The sequence below is a fragment of the Hesperophylax consimilis genome, chromosome 5 (assembly GCF_061612785.1).
Source record: "Hesperophylax consimilis isolate HC1 chromosome 5, BYU_Hcon_1.0, whole genome shotgun sequence".
NCBI lineage: Eukaryota > Metazoa > Arthropoda > Insecta > Trichoptera > Limnephilidae > Hesperophylax > Hesperophylax consimilis.
This window is the reverse complement of record NC_142840.1, coordinates 33,544,183-33,572,181: the sequence shown is the minus strand read 5'-3', so window position 1 is coordinate 33,572,181 and position 27,999 is coordinate 33,544,183. Positions and strand designations below refer to the sequence as shown.

The 27,999-nt window shown below is 36.4% G+C and overlaps 1 protein-coding gene across 1 annotated transcript; it reads left to right on the top strand.

Annotated features, from left to right (window-relative positions):
- Positions 1–5,234: 5,234 nt before the first annotated feature.
- Iswi (nucleosome-remodeling ATPase imitation SWI) lies at positions 5,235–22,866 on the top strand. Its single transcript, XM_089632135.1, has 9 exons — positions 5,235–5,420; positions 6,532–6,767; positions 7,437–7,818; positions 10,497–10,784; positions 10,863–11,925; positions 13,024–13,169; positions 13,451–13,691; positions 20,180–20,295; positions 21,400–22,866. Exons 1-9 carry the CDS (start codon positions 5,373–5,375, stop codon positions 21,925–21,927), a joined length of 3,048 nt encoding a protein of 1,015 aa, XP_089488261.1. The 5' UTR covers positions 5,235–5,372; the 3' UTR covers positions 21,928–22,866.
- Positions 22,867–27,999: the final 5,133 nt, after the last annotated feature.

The window sequence follows — 27,999 nt, the reverse complement described above, 5'->3', positions numbered from 1 at the left end:
ACTTTACAAAAAAGCAATATCTCGGGAAGGTACAGTGTTAATGAAGTAATTTTTTTTTTTATTCATATCTACAAATAGCATAGAATCACATACAAAAATAAAATTCATGGCATTTTACTTGCTTCAATAAATAAAATCCATTTTAAACTTTTTTCAAACTTTTTGTAATTTTTTTTTATTCTTATCTACAATAAACATAGTACAACCTAAAAAAATAAAACTCCTGGTATTTTGTGTGCTTCACAGTGTAGAAACGTTTTTAAAATAAGAAATCTTTATCATACAGAATTGTTCTAGGTTTTTTTAAATCTAGATACAAAAATAAATAAAATCCATTTTAAACTTTTTTCAAACTTTTTGTGATTTTTTTTTATATCTATTTTTAGTTTGTAATTGGGCAAGTTATAGTTTAGGTATATAGCTAGTAATATAGGTTGAATGAATGGACTAATATCAAAGAAACAGTCCTAGAGACAAGTCACTACATGGAAATGATGTATCTGCAACAAGAACAAGACAGAACATGAAAATTACTATCTGCCCCATCACTAAGTTTGCAGGATACTACATGCTTTGTTTCCTCTGACATGCTTAGTTCTGAGTCAGCTTCAAAGCAGTGATCATCTATATAAATACAGTAGTTGTTTCATGTTATGGTGTACATTGTTAAAATGTCTCTAATCGAAACAAGTTTAGTTAAATGTAGTGTGGGACAACATAATGGTACTGAATGTCACAAAAAAAGTTATACTAAGTCAGAGAAATTAACGAGTGTGGATTTGTTAAGTGAATTTGAAAAAAAGCTTATTCAACAAAGAAGTTTTGTATCTACAGACTTGGTTTTCAAATTTGTGAGCACCACAGAATATTTAACTTAAATAAATATGAAACATTTCAAAAAGCTTGTTTTGACCCGTTCCAAAGCCACAAAAGGAAAATTACAAAAACTTTAAGAACAGTATCCTTGGAATTTTCAGAGAACATTAATACCATTCTAAAAGTAACTAATAAAGCAATCCCTGGACAAAAAATTTGTAATGCATGCAGAGCAAAAATTAGTAAGAGCCAAAACCTTAACAATGAAATTGAAGAGCTTAACACTTTTCAAGAAGACATAAGTGAAGTTGAAAATGTTTTAAACAAAGAAATTTTTTTACAAGAAATCAACACTTCTTTAACTGACATTGGAGAATCTCCATTTAAACTACATGCAATACCATCCCACAGTAAGTCTAGTTACGCTAAACGGAAGTTAGATTCTGCTTGTTCAACCTTAAAGAAAAAAGTAAGTAAAGTTTTAGAAAAAGAATTTTCCCCAGTAAAATGTGATGCAAAAATACCAAGATGTATTCAAGAAAAAGCTAATGACATGGACAGGCTTGTTGAGTTGGTTAAAAAAAAATTGGAAACACAAGTTACACGCCGTGAGAGAATTCAGCTTCTAACTCTCGCTCCAACTTCGTGGAGTAGAAAAAAGGTTGCTGAAGAATTCAGTGTTGGTGAATACTCAGTTCGTAAAGCACGAGAGCTACTAAATGAAAATGGTATCATTGCTTTACCTGATCCAAAAAAAGGAAAACCATTAGACCAAGGAACAGTTACTTTGGTTAAAAGTTTCTACCAAAACGATGAATTTTCTCGTGTTATGCCAGGGAAAAAAGATAAAGTTAGCATAACCAAAAATGTTTATGAACAAAAAAGACTATTGCTTTGTAACCTGAATGAACTTTATGCTACCTTCAAGTTTGAATACCCTGCTTCAAAAATTGGGATTTCGAAATTTTGTTGGTTGCGTCCCAAATGGTGTGTGCCAGTAGGTTCTCCAGGCTCTCATTCTGTCTGCGTTTGTGCAATTCATCAAAATGTAGTGTTGCTTCTTAATGCTTGTGACAGTGAAGAAACGTACAATGATTTAATGGACTACTTAGTGTGCTCAAAGAACAATAGAGACTGTATGCTTCGACATTGCGATAAGTGTTCAACATCTAGTGAAAATCTTAAGAAACATTTGTTAGAAAAATTTGAAGAATGGGACCAAGAAGATGAAATTATATACAGTGCATGGGTAACTACTGATAGAACACAGCAGGTTTCAGTTACAGTTCCCTTTCATGAATATGTAGAACATCTTGTGAAGAGTCTTGTAAAACTTCTTCCTCATTCTTTTATAACAAAGTCTCAATCAAAATATCTCAAAGAGTCCCTAAAAGCACAGCTTCAGATAAATGAAGCTGTTGTGTTATTAGACTTCAGTGAAAACGTCTCCTATGTTATCCAGAATGAAGTCCAGGGTTACCACTGGACGCAAGACAGTTGTTCACTCCACCCAGTGGTAATTTACACTTGTGAAGAGCCTGGCAAAGATCTCACAGTGTCAAGCTTGTGTGTAATTTCAGATGACTTGGAACATGATGTAAGTTTCGTTTACGAAACTCAAAAAATTGTTGCTCAATTTTTAAATCAAAAATTTCCCCAAATTCAAAGTGTTCATTATTTTACTGATGGTTGCGCAGCGCAATATAAAAACTGCAAAAACTTTTTAAATCTGTGTCACCATCAAAAAGACTTCAACTTGAAAGCATGTTGGTCGTTTTTTGCTACGAGTCATGGGAAATCTCCCTGTGATGGAATAGGTGGAACAGTAAAACGTCTTCTAACTAGAGAAAGTTTGCAACTTGGCCCTGGCAACACTATCACAACTGTAGACAAAACTTTTAAGTTTTGTCAGTCGAGAGTAGAAAATATATATTTTTACTTGCTGAGAAAAGAAAGCTTATTCACTTGCAGGCAACAATTACAGCAGCGTTTTTCACAAGCTAAAACAATACCAGGCACTCGAGGTTTCCACTGCTTTGTTCCTCTGTCTGAAAATGAAGTTGGCACAAAAAGGATAAGTTCAGATTCAGATTATGCTTTGATTTTTAACTTCAGTGGGGAACGAAATCGCTCTGAGCAACTAAGTATGGTACAAATTTGTACAAACTCTTATGTAGCTTGCGTATATGACAACCATTGGTTTTTTGGACTTGTGGTTTCCAAAGATGAAGACGAGTGTGATGTATCAATCAAGTTTATGCATCCTTTTGGCCCAGCTCCATCCTTTTACTGGCCACATCAAAAAGAAGATATTTGTTTTGTTCCACTACAAAATATTTTTAATATCGTTGACCCTCCCACAACAAAAGGTTCAGGAAGAGCTTACTACTTTCTTGAAAAAGACGTTCATCATGCTGATCAAAAGTTCAACCATCTTATGGGTCAGATCAAGAATAAAAGTAAAAAATGAACTTGAACATTTATTTGTAAACAATATTATTGTAATGTACTTTCATTTAACCTAATCCTACATTGCCTGTTTTATTTTTATTGTATTTGTTTTTTAAAGAGTTAACTTTGTATTGAAAAGAGTTAAAAAGTTGATCTTGTTATAAAATATTGCTATGGTGTATGCATTCAGGGTAAGGAACAAGGTACATTATTTTGTTGGTGCCTTAAGCTTACATTGCAAGCTTACCAGCATGTTGTAAAGGACCGAATAAGTTTGACTTTTTTTATTTGCAAATACAGTATCTAGATTTTAAAAAACTTGGAACAATTCTGTATGATTAAGATTTCTCATTTTAAAAACGTTTCTACACTGTGAAGCACACAAAATACCAGGAGTTTTATTTTTTTAGGTTGTACTATGTTTATTGTAGATAAGAATAAAAAAAAAATTACAAAAAGTTTGAAAAAAGTTTAAAATGGATTTTATTTATTGAAGCAAGTAAAATGCCATGAATTTTATTTTTGTATGTGATTCTATGCTATTTGTAGATATGAATAAAAAAAAAATTACTTCATTAACACTGTACCTTCCCGAGATATTGCTTTTTTGTAAAGTACCTTTTCCGTCCCAAAAATTACTTAAAAAATTACTTTTGGTAATTTTTTAAAGTCAAGTAGATAAATGTAAAGGGTTTATTTATTTTTTTCTGCAATCAGCATAGTTTTCTTGATAATATTGAAAATTTTCATTGCATTTGCACTATAAATGACAAAGATACAATTTTTTTTCATTGAAGGTACAAGCTCTTCCGGAGTGCTCGGAATATGTAAAAACGCTTATTTTGCCCAAACTTCAACTGCCCATAAAAAAAAAACGAGTTGAGGTAGGAAGGTAAAATTTGGTATATTTTCTTATCTATATGGAAGGATTAAAAATTTAAAGTTTCATCAAAATCTGAGATGGTGGGTGACAAATCCAAAATTTTCTGGATGATTTGGTGCGGATTGACCCTGTTATGATTGTTCCGTGTGTGAATTGGTGAATTATTTTTTGAGATTATGATGAAAATATCGTTTCATTCGAAAGCAAAAGGATACTTAACGATTAAATGGAAAATACGTAAGTTAACACATCTTACAAACATTTTTTTTCATTTTTGAAGCTTTGTTCCGATTTTGGAATACGATGCAGCAAAGTTTTTTTGACCATCCAAATTTGGAACATTATGCATAAGTTGAAATTAATATTATTATATGGTAATATTTGGAACTCTATGAAGTGAGTAAATTATTTTAATCCGTTTAAAATGGGAATCTAACTTTCTACTGTAGCCCAATACCAGACGATAAGGACGATGAAAATATGTCTGATGCTTCAATCACCGTCCCTAGTAAATATCAGATCGTCAAAGATACAAAATGGTAAAATGAAAAAAAAACTCAAGTAAAGTTAATAGGTGGAAATGCAATTTTTAATGAATGTTAACATTTATTTTAACTTCTTGGTGTGGCTGGTGTAGTGTAACTGCATATTGTGACAAATTTGAGCAAAGTGTATTTGTTCACCATGAACTGCATGTAGTGCCAAATATGGAACAAAACATTTTTTTTAAATAATTTGCAAATCTTTAAAAATATGTTTTTTTAAATTTTTTACGCGGCTTTAAATACATTCTCATCAAATGATATTTTACTGGACAGATTTAAAAATCCAGGTGGTAAAGGGATAATTTTTTTATTAAAACAATTTTTTTTAATTACCTCGATTACTCAATACGAAAAGTCAATATATTATGAGAGCCACGTGACTTTTTTTTATTAGGATAGCGTATTAATTTGATTTAAGTTACCTAGAATTACTGAAAACTGACCACAATGAAAGATAATATTATTTTCTTGCTTTCATTAGACCCGATTTCCTCTTTTTCAGTTTATTATCCGTTGTTCTAGAAAACGTCTGTCGGCCATGTTGGATTTACAAATGCCGCTCATTTTTGTGGCAAACCGGCGGCTGGTCGAAGCTCGCACGTTTACCTATTATTTCCAATTCTAATGTTTAAATACTTCGTTTTCTGACAACATTTCGAATAGTGAGACATTGAAGAATGGCACAGCCAGAAATTAAAATGGACGGCGTTGAGGGAGAGCACTCTGTAAGTATTACAATTTATCCTTTGGAAATAATAGGGTATGTTTTGAATCATTTGTGTTTTTCATTCAACGGAATGTTTTTGAAATTGATTCCACAACTTTTACAAATATTTCCTATTTTCGCTCATAATGTCATTTAGGCCGAGCAATGTGAGTGTACTTACAATTTGACAGATGTCTTTGTCTCTCAGTTTGTTCAAGCAAACGGTCCAAAATATACCCCACTGTCAAAAATATGTATCCAATCACATCGATACGTTACATTACATTACATTTGGGTAAAAAAGTGATCAGCCTTACGCCTGTTTTCCGAAATGTGTTCGACTGACCCGCGCACGGAATTGCACTCATTTGCATTTTTCAGAGTACACAAGTCATTTTTAAGAGTAACGAGCGGACTCTGGATTGATGTTCTATGGTGGAACTACACAATCGTTCAACTCCAAACATTCATTATCATGGTAAATGTCTAAGCGTCCGCGCTGTATCAAGATGCCTACAATTTGGGTTTCATAATATCGGTTCTGCTTCATCAAGCTCCAAACATTATAATATCAATGGATTGATTGGCGCAAAAAATATAAATACATGTACGGGTATGTCTATCGCGATTGCCTATTAACACACTTCAGCCGGGAAAGATAGTTCTATCCGTTTGGTCGATTGATGCTTAACGGCGGGAAGGTTAGTTCTACCTTTTGCGCCGGCCTCATTTGAATGGCAGAAAAGACGGAATTATTCAATGTTTTTATATGAATATTATATACCAATCTCTTTGTAAAGGTCCTAACTATAAGTACATAATTATTGAATCGTTATGCAAGTGTTCTTTTTATATTTATCTTCATGCCTTTCGATTACATCAGTATTTTAACTAAAGGATGGTATATTATTTGTTATTGTAATAATTCAATTCCTGGAATGAGGGTTTTTATGACCGTGAAACCTGATTCGAATCTCTATCTCGGTTCCGCACCCACTCAACTCCTATGTGCAAGCGAGTGAGAGATGTCGGTGTAAAGTCCGCCATCAGTTTTATTGTTGTGATGCTCTGCAACTATTCCACGCTTGAAACTCAGCCGACTTACTAAATAGGCTTGTATTTGTTTACAGAATGGCTCTTCCAGCGATGCATCGTCCCGAGGTAAAGGAGAAGAAGACTTTGAGATTAAAATTGGCACTGACAGATCCAAGCGGTTTGATTTCTTGCTGCGTCAGACGGAAATCTTCTCCCATTTCATGGCCAGCGCCCCAAAGAACAGCGGAGGCAGTCCGGTTAAGGCCAAAGCGGGAAGACCCAAAAAGCTTATCTCCAAGGAAGATAAGGAGGAGAAGATTGACCCTGCAGAGTAAGTAACATTGCTTATACACATTGCTTAGGGGGTATTTCACTATGTCAGGCTAAATATCTGACTAGCTATCCGTTGGCTGGCTTTAAAGATCAGAATAACTTCGTTATTCAACGGCGACCGTTTCACCATTGTTGCCGAGCTTCCGGATAGATAACACTCGAAATAGTCTGGCAACATCGCAAAATGTTTGCAGTTACTCCATCTACTGCCACGGCTGTCATGCGTCACAGTCCGCACACCGCCAAGTGTGCATTTTTTTTGGTTATGTTATGTTGATTATCAGGTCATTTTAGATAGATTCGTGTCGAATTAATACATTGTTTCTTATTTTGAACACAATCAAATAATTCAGGATGGATCATACAAGCATTCAAATTCATTCAACAAAATTCGACTCACTTCCCCGCTGTCAAACTCGGAATGTTTTGACGCCATCTTTGATTCGAGGAATAGCGCCTAACGTCTGGTTCGAGCACTGATTAGTCAAATCGAACTTTAACCCGAGCGTTAGCGTTATTCAGATATAGTGAAAACGAAAAAATGACTAATCCGCGGATTAGTGCTTAGTCAGAACATAATCAGAGATAGTGAAATACCCCCTTAGTCTTCTATTGATTGGTGCTTATCTCGTAGAACTAAATGTTTAATGATTGTATCTTGTGACAGTCACAGACATCGCAAGACCGAGCAGGAAGAAGACGAGGAATTGCTGGCGGAGACCACGGTGAAACAGAAGATTATCTACCGCTTCGAGGCTTCTCCGCCCTTTATCAAGAATGGGGAGATGAGAGATTACCAGGTGCGAGGGTTGAACTGGATGATCTCCCTTTACGAGAATGGAATCAACGGCATCCTGGCCGATGAGATGGGCCTGGGGAAGACTCTGCAGACCATCTCTTTGCTGGGATACATGAAGCACTTCCGCAGCATCCCCGGCCCCCACATCGTCATTGTACCCAAGTCCACCCTCACCAACTGGATGAATGAGTTCAAGAAGTGGTGTCCCTCGCTGCGCGCCGTCTGCCTTATCGGAGACCAAGAGACCCGGGTGAGTAATTCATGTAATTAACAAGATGGACAAACTGTCCTCTCGGGTGGCTATTATAAGCTTCACCTTTTTTATTCTAGCTCTTGTCCACGTGTTGTGGCGCTGATTTTTATGATATATCTGTTTAAAAAAAATTGTCAATAAGAACCTCTGATACTAATTATTCATTTTCCACAAAGTGAGTATTTTTTAAATACGTCTATTTGAATTTCACTTTTGTTTTCGGGAATGAATGAATGCAGAGGGAAGGAATCTGGGAAGGAAGGTACAATCATCAGTAAAAAAAATAATTAAATGGACTTATTATAGTAAAAAAATTGGTTTTCATGATTTTGATTTTTTTTTGTATTTACCTACACATGCATAAGGCAATTTATCTTATTAAAAAACATCACTTTTATACAGAATTTTTATTAAATTCACGCAGTAAAAGCTCATTAAAAAAAAATATGTCCAAAATAACTTCGCTTTTCCCGATAATGTAAAACTATATTTACAATATGATATTATTAATGGATATAAACTGACAAAAAAATAACACAAATAATAGTAAATATATTAAAATGGGTGACCGGATAAATCATCAAAATGAAAATTCATCACATCTTTAAAAAGTTATATAAAGTCATGGAAAGTGACTTATTAATTGGGTTAAGTAGTTTTTAATGACTTTAAATCACCTTTTAAAAGTATGTTGAATTGTCACTGTGTTGAGTTATCATGGAACCATTAAAATGTTAGTAAATTGGTCATTAGAATAGAAATTATTAACAAAAACATGTTTTTACTCACAAATGACTAACTAAAACTCCTTCACGGGGAAACTGAGTGTATGGCACGCTTGCGTAAAAGTAGTGCATGTCTGAAAAATGCATTGCTGCGAGGCGTTTTTTTTATCTCTAAATAGTATAAAATAAAGTCGCTGTCTGCGTCTGTATGTCTGTTTGTGCGCTTAATTCTTCTAAACTACGCAACGGATTTTGATAGGGTTTTCACTATCATTTAGAGCAAGGCTGCCCAACCCCAGGCCCACGGGCCACAATGTGGCCCGCGAACGAATTATAAGTGGCCCGCGTGAACCATTTTCAAAAAACCCGCCAATCCGCTAATTTGAAAAAGTGTCGCGGGACCGCGGTAAAACAAACAATGCAGCTTGCGCGCGGTCACCAGTGTTGCCAACGAAGGCGATTTATCGCTATTTAGGCTACTCAGAACGAGAATCAGCGACGAAAAAATCTAATACACCGGTTTTTGATACAATATTTTTTGCGTCCTCGTAGATGGAATCTTGTAGCCACCCCCCCCCCCCCCCATGGAATTCGAAAAATTGCTGTGGGGAATCACATATGATGTTTTTGGGTGCGCGGAAGTTTTTCTCAGCGAAGTTCCATAACAACCCCCCCCCCCCATGGATTTCAAGTATTTTGTGGGGAGCACTCACTTTGAATTTTTTTTGTGGGGAATTATGTTTTATAGAAATTCTCTAACAACCCCCCCCCCCCCCATGGAAATAGGAACCGCCAGGTATTCAGTTGCCCGACAGTGATTCAAAATCGTCAATTTCGCCCAACTGTTAAAAAGGTTGGGCAGCCTTGATTTAGAGCATTGCTTCCAGAAGGTTTATTTATATATAATACATGAATATTATATTTATAGAAAGTAGAGAAAATTCAATGTTTTGTAATGTAGTCATATAAAGAATATTTTCGTGCGTTTACATTGCTAACCCTGGCTAAACCTTATGGGAATTTTATAAATCCCCGAGCAACACCGGGTACACGTCAGCTAGTTAGTAATAATTCGAAAAAGAAAGTGTACAGTCTTTGCACCACGTGTAACAAAAACACCGTTTAACGGTTGTGAAGTGATTTTTTTATTAGTAAGACTGTTAGGATTTATGTTTCTACATCAGTTTTCTTAAAATATATTTTTAAAAGTATATTTTATTTTGCTATAAAATTTAATATTTTATATCTAGTGAATATCTATTCTAAAACTAGAATGATATTCTATTATCTACATATAAACCATCAAAAAACCCCTCAGTTACATTGTAGAAAATATTATTAAGAATATGTTTGGTAAATTTTAACAAAATCTGTTAAGTAGATCTTGAGATAACTTGTCTACCAGTTTGAAAAAGCAATTTAAGTAAAATGCAAAAGAAAAAACATTACTGCGTCAGCGTCTTAAAACTAAATATTTTTTATAATTACCTTCTATCTGCGATTCCTGGACCGTAAACGAGATCTTCCATTATTGCCGCGATGTCCTCAGACTCCTTTTGAGCAGCTCTTTTTAATTTCCTGGCCTCTTTAGTCTCCTGTTGGCTATAGATATCTGTTGAGAATTCAAGTTCTCGGTTAATCGCAGCGCGCTTCGGCCAATTACAACGTTTAATAAATGTGTCATTTGTAATATACTAGTTTATCCATCATTTCAATAATAGTTTTCACTTCTAATTGCTATAACTTTGGAAATAATCTGAATTTTAAAATGGTTAAACGTTTAAAATATTCTAAAAAGTATTGGCAACTTATTTAACCTAAAAAAGAATTTTTTGTAAATCTCAGGGTGGTGTAGCCCCTTAATATTTAAAGGGAGTTCATTGAACATTTTAAAACCTGTAAAATAAATACTACTGTCAGTATCTGAGAGTTTGTTTGAACTGCTTGCAGAACACCTTCATCCGTGACACCCTCATGCCCGGAGAGTGGGATGTATGCATTACATCATACGAGATGGTCATCCGGGAGAAGTCGGTGTTCAAGAAGTTCAACTGGCGCTACATGGTGATTGACGAGGCTCATCGGATTAAGAACGAGAAGTCCAAGCTCTCGGAGTTCCTGCGCGAGTTCAAGACCACCAACCGCCTCCTGCTCACCGGCACTCCGCTGCAGAACAACCTGCACGAGCTGTGGGCATTGCTCAACTTCCTGCTGCCTGACGTGTTCAACAGTTCTGACGTGAGTTGTGTTTTGTTTGTATTTTCTTATGTGTAGTAATTAAAAGTGCCTTTAATACTCACGTGTGCATTCATTTAGGACTTTGACTCGTGGTTCAACACCAACCAGTTCCTGGGGGACAACAGCCTGGTGCAGCGCCTGCATGCCGTGCTGCGCCCTTTCTTACTGCGGCGCTTGAAGGCTGAGGTGGAGAAGAAGCTGAAGCCCAAGAAGGAGGTGAAGGTGTACGTGGGACTGAGCAAGATGCAGCGCGAGTGGTACACCAAGGTACTGATGAAGGACATAGACGTGGTCAACGGCGCCGGTAAGATCGAGAAGATGCGCCTGCAGAACATTCTGATGCAGCTGCGCAAGTGCTGCAACCACCCTTACCTCTTTGACGGCGCCGAGCCCGGCCCGCCCTACACCACAGATGAGCACCTGCTCTACAACTGCGGCAAGATGGCGCTGCTGGCCAAGTTACTGCCCAAGCTACAGGAGCAGGGCTCACGTGTGCTCATCTTCAGCCAGATGACCCGCCAGCTGGATATCTTGGAAGACTTCTGCTATTGGCGTCAGTACAAGTACTGTCGGCTGGACGGCCAGACACCCCACGAAGACCGGAACCGCCAGATCGAGGAGTACAATGCCGAGGGCAGCGAGAAGTTCGTCTTCATGTTGTCCACTCGCGCCGGAGGACTCGGCATCAACTTGACCTCGGCTGATGTAGTCATCATCTACGATTCCGACTGGAACCCTCAGATGGATTTGCAGGCCATGGACAGAGCCCATCGTATCGGGCAGAAGAAACAGGTCCGAGTGTTCCGACTCATCACGGAGAACACAGTGGAGGAGAAGATTGTGGAGAGAGCGGAGGTGAAGCTGCGGCTAGACAAGCTGGTGATCCAGTCGGGTCGCTTGGTGGACCAGAAGGCGCAGCTCAACAAGGACGAGATGCTCAACATGATCCGTCACGGAGCCAACCACGTCTTCTCGTCCAAGGACTCAGAACTGACGGAGGATGACATTGATACCATCCTAGAGCAGGGGGAGAAGAAGACAAACGAGCTGAAGGAGAAGTTGGAAGTCCTGGGAGAGTCTTCCTTGAGGGAGTTCACCATGGATGCCCCCGGAGCCACCGACTCTGTATACCAATTTGAAGGTACCATTTCTTAACTTTTGCTTGTTAATAATATACGTATAATATTTATTTCTAACATTGACAACTGTATCCATTTTCAAAATCTGAATCAGTAAATAATAATTATTTCGTAGTTAATTTTCAAGTTCTGTTTATATGTCACTGTGGGCTAGTTGCTTCACACAACTGAAATATTAACAGAACTTCAAAATTAATTTACTCTTTAGAAATACCGAACCGAAGTAATACATACACACAATTGTCAGGTTTTTTGTCCACTAATTCAATCAGTAATGACCTGACTTGTTGGACTTTTATAAACACTTGAATGGCGCAGTATAAAATTAACATTATGCATAATAAAAATTCACCATTCACCCCCTCATCGATTAGACAAATGGAAGGTGACTGGATAACTCATAAAAATGATGATTCAACACACCTTTAAAGTGATATAACAAAATTAGGTTAAAAAGGTTGCGTAGGTTTGGTTTTATGGGTTAGCATTTTTCATCACTTTTAGTTGGTTAGTATTTTTCATCACTTTTAATGACTATCAATTTTTAAATATGTGTTAAATTGTCATTGTGTTTAGTTATCATGGAACCAACACATACACAAAAAGTCAAATATGTAACTGTAATATGTTATTTCAATTAACAGTCAACACATTATATCTATTTTAATCAATTAATGTTTTGAGTACAATAAATGTAGCAGAAAAAAAAGTAATTTTTCCAAATACATTATTTTTTCGTTTTATTAATGAAGAAATAATAAAATATTCAATTTCAATTATCTTACAATGTAGAAATAAAGCTTTTATCACCACGATAATGACAAATATGCCGAGAGCTGATTGCACAAACCGCCAGTTTCAATTAAGTATGACCAGCTTATCGACTCGTCACTGGCCGTCACCATAACTCTGCTCTGTCATCTGAGGCTCTTGAGATTTTAAGATGATTTTTTTATAATGTAAAAGGATATATGGCGCATAATTTGAATGGATTAACATTAATTGACAAAAACACCATTACTACTCAATTGTAGTAAAATATATTATTACATATATGTATGATAGTGAATGGTAAGGTGACATGTTTGTTTGTTTGCTAGGTGAGGATTACCGGGAGAAGCAGAAGGTGATGGGACTGGGCAGTTGGATCGAGCCGCCCAAGCGAGAGCGCAAGGCCAACTACGCCGTGGACGCTTACTTCCGGGAGGCCCTGCGAGTGTCTGAACCCAAGGCGCCCAAAGTAACTGTCCGTCTCACTCTTATCTTTACCTCACCCTCCGTATGGAATCCTGAGATTAGCCCTCCCTCCACACCTTATTACATTACTAAATATTACATTTACTTCTATTATGGACTTTCTTCCTGATTCCTTCTCATCGCTTTCAGGCATCCGAGTCCTGTGCATAATAAGTTAGTTGTGGTATGGCGAGGGCCAATTCTAGTATTCTAGATGGACGGGATTCACTAAGACTTATGATATGAAGCCGGGTGGAAAGTGACCCAGTAATGTGTGTTGCTTGCTTTTAGGCCCCCCGTCCTCCCAAGCAGCCCATGGTGCAGGACTTCCAGTTCTTCCCGCCGCGCCTGTTTGAGCTGCTGGATCAGGAGATCTACTGGTTCCGTCGTTCGCTGGCCTACAAGGTGCCGCGCAACCCGGACCTGGGAGCGGACGCGGCTCGCATACAGAAAGAGGAGCAGAAGAAGATAGACGAGGCAGAGGCGCTCTCCGATAAGGAACTCACAGAGAAGGACCACCTGCTCACAATAGGTAATAATAATATATAATATATTACATACTTTCACTGAAAGGGGCTCTTTTTTAATGACCGATGAGAGAATTGCTGTTTAAATAAAACTGTTACAATCATTTATAACATTTAATATGATTACAACACATTATAGACAAACCTCATACCGAGAAACAATAATTAGCTGCTCCCCCGAGTTGTTTATTTATTTGTGGTATTTTAAATAGATACGCAGTTATCCATATCCTAGTATGTGCAACTTTACTAATACAGGTGGTTTAAATTTTATACAATTGATAAACAACCGTATGTGAAAACTTTGCTAATAAACTAAAATTGTCTTAACTTATATTTAATGGCCATATAAAATTACACACATTGTTTATACAGCGGAAGAGGCTAGTTTATTAGTTGTATAGACTTCTCATTGAATTTCAGAATATTTTAAATGTACAACATATTTATTCTTTTCGATGATGTCCTAAAAACAAATACCATTTTATAAACTAGAAAAAAATATGATTTTTGTATTTAAAATAAACTTTAATATTAATTAATTGAATTTTTTTAATTTCAAACACACTATGTTGAAAAATTGCAAAAAAAGAAATTTAGAAAACATGTTCCTTTTATTTAGGGATCCTGCAAAAAATTGTCACTTGACTTTTTATCTTGATAATACAATAGAAAAATAGAAATAAAAATTCCCAGGAAATAAACCTCAAAAAAATTGACATTTGTTGTTTTTGCGATATACATGTTGATTTATATTTACCTACACATGTATAAGACATTTATGTTTTTAAAAAACATCACTTTCATAGAATTCTTATTAAGTTCATGCGGTAACAGTAAATTAAAAATAGTATACCCGAATTAACCTCACTTTTTCAAGACGGGAAGACTAAATTTGGGTTGCCTTTACATAACATATTTTTGGAAAATATACTTTTTTTTTGAAAATTTAGACCGACATTGAAAAAAAAATTTAAACATTTCTAATAAAGAATCTATTACTTCTATTCCAAAACTACATACAGTGGTGGAACTTATATGTGAGTGAAGCGTAAAAGTATCAAAATGGAATGCATAACAACTTATAGACAAAACGAAAATCAGAGAAAATGCCCCATTCCCAGAGCAGCTGGTTATGATTAGAGAAAATGCCCTTTCCCAGAGCATCTGCTTATGATCAGAGAAAATGCCACTTTCCCAGAGCAGCTTCTTATGATCAGAGAAAATGCCCCTTTCCCAGAGCAGCTGCTTATGATCAGAGAAAATGCCCCTTTCCCAGAGTAGCTTCTTATGATCAGAGAAAATGCCCCATTCCCAGAGCAGCTGCTTATGATCAGAGAAAATGCCCCTTTCCCAGAGCAGCTGCTTATGATCAGAGAAAATGCCCCTTTCCCAGAGCAGCTTCTTATGATCAGAGAAAATGCCCCTTTCCCAGAGCAGCTTCTTATGATCAGAGAAAATGCCCCATTCCCAGAGCAGCTGCTTATGATCAGAGAAAATGCCACTTTCCCAGAGCAGCTGCTTATGATCAGAGAAAATGCCCCTTTCCCAGAGCAGCTTCTTATGATCAGAGAAAATGCCCCATTCCCAGAGCAGCTGCTTATGATCAGAGAAAATGCCACTTTCCCAGAGCAGCTTCTTATGATCAGAGAAAATGCCCCTTTCCCAGAGCAGCTGCTTATGATCAGAGAAAATGCCCCTTTCCCAGAGCAGCTTCTTATGATCAGAGAAAATGCCCCATTCCCAGTAGAGGTGGGTGAGTTCTGCATTTTTCCGGAGGCATCCGAGGACTGCTTCCTTTTAAAAGAACTCGAGTTCTTGGAGTGGGTCCCGGGTCCGAGTTCTTGGGTGCGGACTGGGTACTGGGCGACTACCGGGACGCACGGGTCCGGCCAAGGACTCGGCACTCGGACTCGGATAGAACCCGCGAAAGAACTCGGACCCGTAGCAAGACAAGGACCCGCACAAGAACTCGGACCCACACGAGAACACGGAGTCAATCCCGTCACCCATCGCACCCGAGTCGCGAGTTGTGCAGTTTACATTTTGGCGAAGTTCAACGAAATCCATTCGTGTCTTGTCGTGTTCCAGCTGATTGGGCTACGGCTAATGCGAGGCCGTAACGGATGTAGTATTAGGTTCCAAGTTCCAGATGATAATTTTAGCACACGCGTAAGCAGTAATAAATCAAATGTAGTAACATAAATTTCGGTTGTCGTTGAGAATTTGTCGTTTTCATAATCTCTGTCCATCGATATAGATAAAGGTACTTGGTCGAAGCCTCTATCAAATGAAACTCAGTAAAGGCGAAAAGGATGTTTTAAAAACAAAGTCAGGAAGTAGTTAGGTACAGCATTGAACTATTAAAATTTTAACAATTAACAACATGTTTTAATATCTATTTATTCCAGTCCATTTTTTTTTACTTTTACAATACATACACACTTTGTTCAATATATTATTGTAGGATTTGTGTATATTATATACTTGATTTGTATATTTTTCCTTTTGGTTTCACAAATATATACATATATATGTCTCAGGATCATTAAAAATAAACATTTGCCAGAAATTTGCCTTTCGAATGAACACTATTACGACATAGCTAAAAAATTTTAACAAAAGATAGCCATTTTAAATAAACAATTATTGAATAAAATAATCTTGGTACCTAATTTATCGCTTGTCTGAATCTTTCCAATACCAGTTGACAATCAGTTCCAATTTTTAAAATCAAAGCAAATCCATATTCTAGAGTTCATTGAACCAGAGTTACGGATACACAGACAGACACCACTGAAATTTGTATTTTTAATAACACAAAAAATAAAAATAGTGAACGATAATTAAAATAAAACTTTAAAATAAAAAAAATAATTTTTACTTACAGTAGGTACCTAGCGCCTACAAATATGAGGGGCTAAAATAAAAATATAAAACATCAAAGAATTGCGATAAATCATTGAGATTTTACATAAAAACCGTTAAACTAATCGGCAATATCTCAAATATCTACCTCGTCACAATGTTACTTGTATCTGGATCGAAGAAAAAAAATAATGCGAAACATTGCCTTTTTCTTATCATACCTCCCCTATTTATTTATTCCTAAAAATATATTTATAATCATATTATGATTACGTTAAATTTCTTAAAGTTAGGTATAAAGCAACCTTGGGGAGGTTTTCACACAAGCGGCGCTATAAAAATAGTAATTTAAAAAATACTGCCTTTCACAAGAAATGTGGGAGAATTGAAAAGAAAAATAATACAGGCAGATTTGGGAGCAAAACTAAAAACGCGAATACTTAGATACTTTCTAAAACAGCCATGAAAAATATGAAAAAGTAAAAAATGTTCCGCGAAATTATCACGTGAAACACACGAGAAAACGCATGCTAAAAACCGGCACACAGCAAAACACACGAGACAAACGCGTGCACAGCAGACCTCCCACCGCGCCGTGGAGCACGTGTAGTCGATATGATTTTGTGACAAAATGAATATTATATTCCTCTCAGCGTTTCCCAAACTTGTTTCCGCAGTCCTTTTGGTTTTATTTTTTTCACAGATCCACAAAATTTTATTTCACTCAATATTGACGTATTGTTTAAATAAAATCTAATTCAGTACCTACACATTTTAGAACCTACCTATTTACATTAAAAAAAACTAACCTTAATTAATATTTTTTAAAGGAATGTAAGACAGTATAAATATGGAGAAAAAGTGCACGGCGTAATGCACAAGATTAAGAAGTTACCGCTTCATCGATATAATAAGTATAGATTAGCCCTCCCATACCTAATTTCAATCCAAAAGTAATACCACCTAACGCGTCATTTCATAATACTACTAGGTACCTACCTACCGATCGAGTTCCGTCGCATCTGTTGCGTAACGTGGTTTTTTTCTTAGGAAGAATTTAAACATTTTGATCTTTTGTTACTTTTCTTTGTACGCTGCCTCGGATCTATCTGTTAGGTACATCTATTTTTGAAGTATTCATATAACTGATCAATTTGTTAATAATAAAGTTTGCGATAGCCCGTACCTAAAATACTACGGACTGCCTCATGTTTGTGTTTGAAAAAAAAAGATTTTCACAAAACTAGCGATTCTGTTGCCGCAAACTTACTGGAGGACAAATTTGCTCCACACAGACCAATAAAAGGTAAAAAACCAATGCTTATTGTGATCTTTGGACTGCGAGAAAATGCACTTTGTTTTTGATAAATGTTTACGTAAACCAATGTTTTTGGTTCGGGTGGCATTTTTAAGATCACAGGGCTTGTCTAGAGATACTTGGTCGAAGGACCGCTTAGATAGTTTGGACATGAAGAGCGGAGAAAGGTGTTTCAGGAGATTATTAGATTAGTGTGTGTGTAATATGGAAGATTGATTTGCGGTATAAGTCAGGGAAGACAGAGGCCATTTCACAACCACCTGAATCAAATTCCTAAGATTATCTTTATTTATTTATTTAGTACAGGATGCACATAATGTTGGATATTTGGCATAGCGCCGTTTTGTGAAAAAATCACCTTATGGGCGCTGTAATATGTCATAGGTATCACAAAATGAGAGTCGTAATTCATAACAGAAGACAATAATATTTTGTTATGAGATGAAGTTAAATGTATAATAATAAATTAATTAGAGTTTTTATTTTATCCAGACTCCAGACCCACCATTTGGGAAACGCTGTAACAAACAATCGGCTTGGCTGCAACTCCCGAATTATCTGATTTAGCCAACAATTTTTTTAAAAATATGTAAAAAGGGACGAACAATGGGCTTGATTTAAGGTAATAACTTTCGGATGGCTGAGCCTTCCAAGGTTGTTCCTTCAAAATCCAATGAACTTGTTTTATCTGTTTTCTGTAGTCGTTGTAGTTATTAACAGTGACAACAAAAAATACAATATTTACAATTAAGTGTTATGGATATTATAAATAATAGGCAAGATGCTTTTTAGTGGCTTGTGTTTTTTAGAAGATAAATAAAAACATCCACTGGAGCGCTTTTCGTCAAATTTTTGCAAGTATTGCAATATCTTAGTAGCACCTCTAGGTACATCCTAGAGTACTTAGTGACTCTAAAAATATTGGAAAAATGGTAAAATCTAGGTGAATTCATTGGCTATAAGCCGCAATAATCATTTCTTATTGTTTCAATACTAATATTTTGAGGAATGCTGTTAATTGTATCGAATGGCAAAATTGATTGCTGAAACAGAATTGATTGATAAAACTATCGACAATACTAGGGTAAGAATCAATTTTTTTTAAAGTGAAAACCCCAGTCACAGCCTAATTTTTATACACCTAATTAAATTAAATATTACTTAACTTATTTTTTTTTACATCACTCAAATAATTTATTGCTATTATTGATTTATTAGTACATGTCAGTCGATATTATTATTTAACTAATTAGCTCATCGGTTTAGAAAAGCAACTCATAACCCCAAATAACTCCAATAAGTACTAGATATTAAACAATAAACAAAACATCCACTTACTGTAAAGCAGGTAAACAGAAGATGTCTTCACCACCAGAACTTACCACTCACTGCAGGACTCGCGAGGCCGGTGGTGGAGGGAGGCATTCGGGTTCGAGACCCCGAGTCCGAGTTTTCTGGGAGTTGTTGATTAGAGGCATTCGGGTCCGAGTCCAAGTCCTTAGAGGCATTCTCGGGTCCGGGTTCTCTGGGAGTCGTTGATTGGAGGCATTCGGGTCCGAGTCCCAGACCGAGTTCTCTGGGAGTGGTTGATTACGAAAAGGAGTGGGAGTAGGACCCGCTTCCCGCAAAGGACTCGGGCTCAAGGACTCAATCCGGCTGAACCTACACATCGCTAATTCCCAGAGCAGCTGCTTATGATCAGAGAAAATGCCACTTTCCCAGAGCAGCTGCTTATGATCAGAGAAAATGCCCCTTTCCCAGAGCAGCTTCTTATGATCAGAGAAAATGCCCCATTCCCAGAGCAGCTGCTTATGATCAGAGAAAATGCCCCTTTCCCAGAGCAGCTGCTTATGATCAGAGAAAATGCCCCTTTCCCAGAGCAGCTGGTTATGATTAGAGAAAATGCCCCTTTCCCAGAGCAGCTGCTTATAATCAGAGAAAATGCCCCTTTTCCAGAGCAGCTGCTTATGATTAGAGAAAATGCCCCTTTCCCAGAGCAGCTGCTTATAATCAGAGAAAATGCCCCTTTTCCAGAGCAGCTGCTTATGATTAGAGAAAATGCCCCTTTCCCAGAGCAGCTGCTTATAATCAGAGAAAATGCCCCTTTTCCAGAGCAGCTGCTTATGATTAGAGAAAATGCCCCTTTCCCAGAGCATCTGCTTACAATCAGAGAAAAAAATTTTTTCCCATAAAAAAGTTAAATAAATAAGTACCATTTATGATTTGAACTTGTTACTTTATTGCGTGTGTTAGTTGTGTATTGTTTTCCTTTGTTTATTTGTAAATATTGTATTTTTTATTTTGTAGGATTCACCAATTGGACTAAACGTGATTTCAATCAGTTTATTAAGGCAAATGAAAAATATGGACGTGATGACATTGAGAACATTGCCAAGGAAGTGGAGGGAAAGTCTCCAGAAGAGGTATTTTATACAAATTTTTCATACAAATTTAAAAAAATAACTGATGGATTACGATGATTATAATTTGTTGGACTGTATCGAAACTCAATTACTCTGTGTTTGATAATGAATTCTAGTCGATTTTTAATTTTTTTACTATGATTGTTCTCCTTCTAACTTATAATAAATGGTAACGTCTGTATTCCCGATATTATAGAAAAATTTGAGTTTTATATCCCCGACAATTATACAAGAGCGCGCAGGCACAGAACCTTTGTCGTTCCAAAATGCAGAACCAACTTACCATTAGTAATGCCGCTCGGAAAAATGATTATGTTACTAAATTACCTGTCCCCTGATATAGATATTTTCCAACTTAATATTCACCAGTTCAAAAACGCTATTATTACTTAATAAATTAAAATAAAATGTATGTTTATTATTGGTTATGTATAACTGTAAATGTGCATTTAAAATAAAATAAATAAATAAATAAAAATAAATAATAACTAACCAGTATTCAAAGAAATAATTTTTTTACGTAATGTCGATTTCATAGGTAAAATAACTATCAAAGTTTGCATTTTTCAAAGCCCGCCAAAATTATCGAAATTACGTATCTCGGTTTTGTCAGTTAACATTAAGGTCTATCCCACTAGGGTCAGTATGAAAACAATAAATCCAATTCAAGTATTTAGCAAGATTTCCAAAAAACATGAATTCTTTTGAAATAATTCGAAAACCGCCGTAGTGACACGTGTGCAAGTATACACATCGCAACTTAAAATTGTCCACATTCTTAATACACGCAGCTCACCAACCCATAAGGAAGCCGGTTTAGTTCTGTCATGACCTGCTGACAAATCACATTGCTTTTGAGTGTTTCATGGTTTTAATCGTTTTTAAATGACGATTTAATAATACAATGTGTAATTATATATAACAAAACTTATTTATACAGAATAGGGGTTTGTTGATCTACATGAATATTTGTTTTTTAAGCTACAATATTTTTCACTAAGTTCCTTAATAAGTTTACTTTCTATTTGATAATGTTTTTGAATGAACTGACGTAGTCTAATCATTGAACCTATGAATCTAATGTTGAGGTGTGATGTAATACAGGTGATGGAGTACTCTGCTGTGTTCTGGGAGCGATGCCACGAGTTGCAGGACGTGGAGAGGATCATGGCGCAGATAGAGCGTGGTGAGGCCAAGATCCAGCGCCGTGCCTCCATCAAGCGTGCCCTAGATGCCAAGATGGCGCGCTACCGTGCCCCCTTCCACCAGCTACGCATCTCCTACGGCACCAACAAGGGCAAGAACTACATTGAGGAGGAAGATCGCTTCCTCGTCTGCATGCTGCACAAACTCGGATTCGATAAAGAAAATGTGTACGAGGAGTTGAGAGCCAGTGTTCATGCGGCGCCACAGTTCCGTTTCGACTGGTTCCTCAAGTCCCGTACCGCTGTGGAGCTGCAGAGGCGCTGCAACACTCTCATCACTCTCATAGAGCGTGAAAACCAGGAACTGGAAGAGCGCGAGCGTGCAGAGAGACGTGGCACGCACGCTCCCCGCGGCGGCAAGCGGAAGTCTGCTCCACCACCCACCGACGCCCTCGACTCCAAGCACAAGAAGAAGAAGAAGACATAAATACTCCCAGGCGGAATAGCTTCCTCTCTGCTGTGACGTGAACAAACTGTATTTTAAATGTGTTTTGTAAATTATTGGATGTTTCTTTTATAACAATTAGTGATAATATAATTAATTCGTCCCCGGAGCAGCGCCCTAGGTTACTACTTAGTATTTGTTTCGCATATATATTTTGTGCCTCGGGTATTTTGCAATTTGCTGGCAGCAGACAGAACTGCCCGATGACTTCATCAATCAGCATTCCATTAAATCGTAGTCAGCCTTCCACAGCCCTACAGTCGCAGTCAGATGTCTCTGGTCCGGGCAAACACTCGGTAGCGACCATAGATACCTTACAAATACTGAGATCACATCTGTATTATTGCTGTGAGAGGCTTGTTACTTATGACTGCAGGATGTGGGTGCAGTACTCACTCGGAATTGGGGTAGCTCGTTGATTGGTTGCGGTAACAGCGGCAACTTTTAAATACGAATGGTATAGTATGACTGAATTTTAAGGAATGTCCGAGCAAAACTTGACACGCCACTGCTCGGATAATATTTGATATTTAATTGAAACCGTCTCATGTGTGTACATACTTCAGGAGTGAAGGTGGGAGGAAAAAATTTCTTAAATTCTTGAAATCAATTACGGCGCGCATATTATGTCCTTAATATTATGAGCTAAGATGTATTTGAAGTTATCAAGAGTCAGGCATACAGAATGGCCATCCGGCTCCCCTGAAAAGTACCCTGTACAAATTGTGTGTAATCTATAAAACAATAATAATATGTATTTGGCTCGTGCGGTATCGGGGTCTTAGTCCGCCGTGCAACTCGAGTGAAAATTCAGTGACCTCCTTTTATTTTTTACGAGATGTTGCGACATTCATGTGACTTGAATCAGTATTTTCTAGGTCATTTTTTGTAATACAATGCGAATTTGTAACTTAAATAAATAATTTTAATTTTATTGTTGTTTTTAATTACCTTTTTGCTCTATGTACAATATTGAACTTGAGCCGTCAGTTTGTTGACAGACATGTGCTAGCTGCGGCCTTCATTCATATTATATTTTATCTTGCTGACGTGTACCCAGCGTTGCTGGGGGTTATCCTTAGGAGATACACGTATACCGTAGCGAACATTTCAGCAGGCCTTTTTAAGATATACAATTACGTAGTACATTATTTTGTTGCATAACAAAAGGTTTAGCAATGTAAGCTCTCGAAAATATATTTTTTATGGCCTGATTACAAAATATTTACTTTTCTCTACTTTATACAAATACAAAATGCAGTTCGCTGAATGATTGTGAAAACCTTGTCAGAATTTGTTGCGTTGTTTAAAAGAACTAAGCCCACAAACAGACAGACACGCATAGCGACTTTGTTTTATAATCTTTAGAGATTTTAAAAATGTTCGAGAATGCCTCAGATACGCCAAAGATATTCGTCGTGTAATATTAATACCTATGTTAATGTCAAAGAGCTTCTAAGATGTTTAAACAATAAGGGCTTCGAGGAATTTGCCAACCACCTCATAAAAATAGACCAAACGTTTAATAAAATTACAGGTGTCAGTTTACTACATAAAAACAGAATAGAGATCAGACTAGACTAAACTTAGAAGCATTAGAGTTAAAGTAAGCCAAAAACATTAATAGCAAAGTCATTAACAACCAAATAAACCTAAATAAAAGTCTGATACTTAGGTTGTTACCTATTGACAAAGTTCACTCTCTTTCCAATCCTTTACGTACTCCCACCTCCTCCACTGGAGCTCAGCCTATTTTTTGTAAATGACTAAAAGCATAATACATAATATATTTATATCAAACAGAGAAAAAAAGGACACACCGAAGTGCAAAGGGAAAGTAAAAACCAATCTATTATCTTTGGTAAAAACCGACTGACATATCATAAGCAATAATGAAAACAAAACAATTAACACACTTCGGCCAGGAAAGGTAGTTCTACCCGTTCGGTCGATTGATGCTTAACGCCGGGAAGGGTAGTTCTACCCTTTGCGCCGGCCTTATTTCAATGGCAGAAAGACGGAATTATTCAATGTTTTTATACGAATATTGTATACCAATCTCTTTATAATGGTCTCAACTATATGTACATAATTATCGAATCGTAATGCAAGTCTTCTTTTTATATTTATCTTCGTGCCTTTCATTTACACCGGTATTTCAACAAAATGATTGTATAGTATTTGTTATTGTAATAATTCAATTCCTGGAATGGGGGTTTTTATGACCGTGAAACCCGATTCGAATATCTATCTCTGTTCCACCCCGCTCAACTCCTATGTTCAAGCTAGCGAGAGATGTCGGGCGTAATTAAAGAAGGCAGGTATGGGTAAACACCGATAGGCGGACCGTAATAAACATATTACAAGGTTAATTGTGTTGCATTTCAAATAATATTCGATTTTCATTTAGTACTTTTATAGCTTAGGTGTGCAGAGTTACTACGTAGAAATTTTTATTAAAATATTTGAATTTTTTTCGAAGACAGCTATTTAAAACAAATTAAAGAAATTCGTGCAGGACTTTTATTTTCGCCAGGAGACAGCGTAGCGTCAGCGCAAAAAAAATCTGCCAGAAATGTGTTAAGATAAAGATTTAAAAAAAAGTGTATTATGTGATTTCAAGATCATTGTAGAAATGTTAAAAAAGCATTTATTGAAAAAAGCATTATTGTATCATACGTATCCAGAAATCCAGAATTTTTCAAGAAAAATCATATTTACGTAAAAATTACAAGAACACTCAAACCCCGAAACCGCTTGATACCGTGTCGCCGACACAATTGGAAATCTTTACATCATAATTACTCAATCAAATGATGTGCTATATGTGCAAAGATATTAGAAGAACGAGATATGCTATGTTGGCCGCCAGACCGTAGCCGGAGTACTACCTAATTAGGGTACTTTGAACGGTATCGGGACATGTATGCACAGAAATCTGTTCTATGTATTAGTGCGGATACCTTAGCGTAAGTGAAGATGTGCAGTAGTATTGGTGAACAAAACCGGCAAGACTGGGCAAAACAATTCCACACAGTATGAACTGCTCATAGCACATCTCGTTGTTCTAATATCTTTGTATATGTGATTAATCAAGATAATTACATAGCAATATAATAGCAGAACCTGAAACACATCTGAAAATAACCATCCACCACCTTACTCGGAGCCACCAACCCACGAAATGACCACCGCCAAGGAAGCGACTCAGTATTTACGTTGACCCCCCTCCACTACTCACCGGATGGAATTCCATGATGGCCGCCGTCTTCAGCCAATCACAGCACAGCATATCCCATTGAGGTTTTAATCAAACAATGATTACAAATTCAAATGTGATTAATTGTGATATCATCAGACTCAATTTATGGAAAAATGATGGAAAATATAACCACGGAATAAATGATTATATGCTAACATAATAACATGAAAAATTATAGCTAAATATATTTGTTACTCTTTGGGAAATGTTCAAACCAAAGATATTTAACTTCAAACCCAATATGAAAATTTGTATAATTTATTATAAAATAAATAAACGAGACTGGGGGAGATGGTTTTGGTAGATTGAACTGACTCGGTTAAAGGTATCATATTAAAATATAACTTTCCTCTCAACAAGCTAATTGCAGAGAGGAAAAATACCTAACCAATTTACCCCTCACTAAAGAGGATAGAACTCCTCCGAGAGGGCCCAATTTGAAAACGTTCTATAAATGGAGAATCGAATTCCATACCAAGTCAGTTCAGCAACTACCTCTGTAAGAGAATCCTCTCTCCTGAAAAACCATCTCCATGTCTCCAAGAAATATTTTCAAGTGTTTTTATTCAGTATTAAATTCAGTTTTTTGCCAGTAATAAATTCTTTTTGCAGCTCAGATTTGGAAATAAATTCCTTTCTGATCTTGGCTTTTAAACTTCACTACAAACCTCTGCAACATCCACTAAGACTGAAACGCTGACAAGTGTACCCATCTACCTTCGTATTTACAGTTATTGTACGGACGGTAAATTGTCTCGTACAATTATTATTAACTGAAAAGATCTCCGATTTTTTTCTTTCTTATCTTGTGCACATCGGTAAGTTCGTGTACCTAATATACTTAAGTACAGCACCAACTCTGTTCTCAGTGTAATTTTATCGTTTATTATTGGGACTTGTCCATGTTTTGGTCAAATTGACATTTTAATGCAGTTTTGGGAAAGAATGAATGGGACTTTTTTTTAAATATTCCTTCCAATTAACCACGGATGTGAAATTTCGATTTAGTTTTACAAGGGGACATGTCCGTTTTAAAACTAAACCGTGTGTTGAAAGCAATATTTTTAAGGCAGTTGTGGGTCAATGACTTTGGCATCCATAATCTGAAATCTGAAAGGAATGATTTTTTTCACTTACCACAAAGGGTCACGGAAGAAAGGGGTCTAATGAAGTTCGTTCTTTTTTAACGAAATATTCCTGATATTACTGAACTACATCTATTTTCCGTGGGTGTTTTATGTGGTCTGTGGTGGTCAATATTGAAAATATACGGTGGTAAAATTTATAACGTCTTTAGCTATTTCCGGGAGGTTCAAGAAAATTCTTCAGTATTTTCCAATATGAGGACACGTTTTGCCAGGCGATGGAAATTTCAAAGTAATTAAAAGATATTTCCGATTATTTGGTAGACTGTTTATGACTGTCGAATATGCAGATATGATTGTCGAGTCCAGTTCAAAGAATAACTTTGAAGTCAATATGATTGAGAATTCTGATGTATTTGACATAAAAATTTGGTGGCCAAAGTATTTAAAAGGAGTCTATCGTTCGAATCCATGGGTAGAGGTGTTTAGAAATGAAAAAGTCAGTCTTGGAATATCCCAATATTCTATGTTGGAACATGATTACTTGGTAAAAACATACAAAAAAAACAAGTTTTTGCATAGGTCCACAGTGAACAAGGTAGAGCTTGTCCTATGGATAAGGTATTTCTTGAAGGCAATAAAGTCTAAAAAAAGTTATGCAATTTATAGACGAAGACCACCAAGATTTCTATCTCAGCATCAAAAACTGACCGACTGTAGAAAGAGAAAACATTGAAAAATCAGATAGTATAAAACAGAGTCACTATCCGCCTCTGTCTGTTTGTGCGCTTGGTTCTTCTAAACTATGCAACGGAGTCTGATAGAAGGTTCATTATCATTTATAGAATTTCTTCCGGAAGGTTTAAATATATAACACATGGATATTATATTTATTGAAAGAAGAGCAACGCCGGGTACATGTCAGCTAGTATTTAATATTTTTATTCTTACGGCGGGTTGTTTCACAGAATTTGAACAATTCATCATATTACAAAGTTGATTTTCAAGTTCTGTGAAGTTTTATTCTATATGTTGTATTCAAATTCTGTTATTATAAAATTATTGGCCAGTTGTTCTTGAAAACTGAAATAATAACAGATTTTGAATAGAACCTTTACAGAAAATCAACTTTGCAATTTGATGAATTGTTCAAATTCTGTGAAACAACACGTCCTTAAAAAATTCCTTTTTTTTAATTTTGCCTAATAACATCGTAATGGCTTTGACTATTTGCTAAAATATCAATACCAAAATAAATAAATTTGAAGGTTTTTATTGATTTCCCGACAATTTGATTTGAGTGATATTTCTCCTTTTAAAAATAAACAATTCAATTAATTTATTTATCATACAAAAGTCATTTTGCTTACTAGCAAACGACAAACCTGAAATAAGAAGTATACCTAAACCTGAGATTTGTATGGACTCTAAAGTAGACTAATTCCACTCACGTGACCTACGTCAAACAACGCTATGCCTTGAATGTTTATCTGAGAAAAGTGCCACGAAACATTTTCTTGCCAGCCGTATAAGCAAAGTCTTGCAAACTGAAAGTGAAATGAAATCTTTGAGAAAATGAACAAAAATATAAGTAATTCTCTGATGTGAAGATTGTTACATTACTCGTTGCAAACAAATTACTTTGCAATAAGGCACCGTGGCAGACTGTACTATGTCATGTGGTCCAACGGTTGCGTACCCCTGTCC

Excerpts from the sequence above, each read along its gene's own strand:
- Iswi (XM_089632135.1), top strand. The coding sequence starts at position 5,373 with ATGGCACAGCCAGAAATTAAAATGGACGGCGTTGAGGGAGAGCACTCT. Across the intron at positions 13,170-13,450 it reads CCAAGGCGCCCAAAGTAACT|GCCCCCCGTCCTCCCAAGCA; the intron begins GTCCGTCTCACT and ends GCTTGCTTTTAG. Across the intron at positions 20,296-21,399 it reads AGGGAAAGTCTCCAGAAGAG|GTGATGGAGTACTCTGCTGT; the intron begins GTATTTTATACA and ends GATGTAATACAG.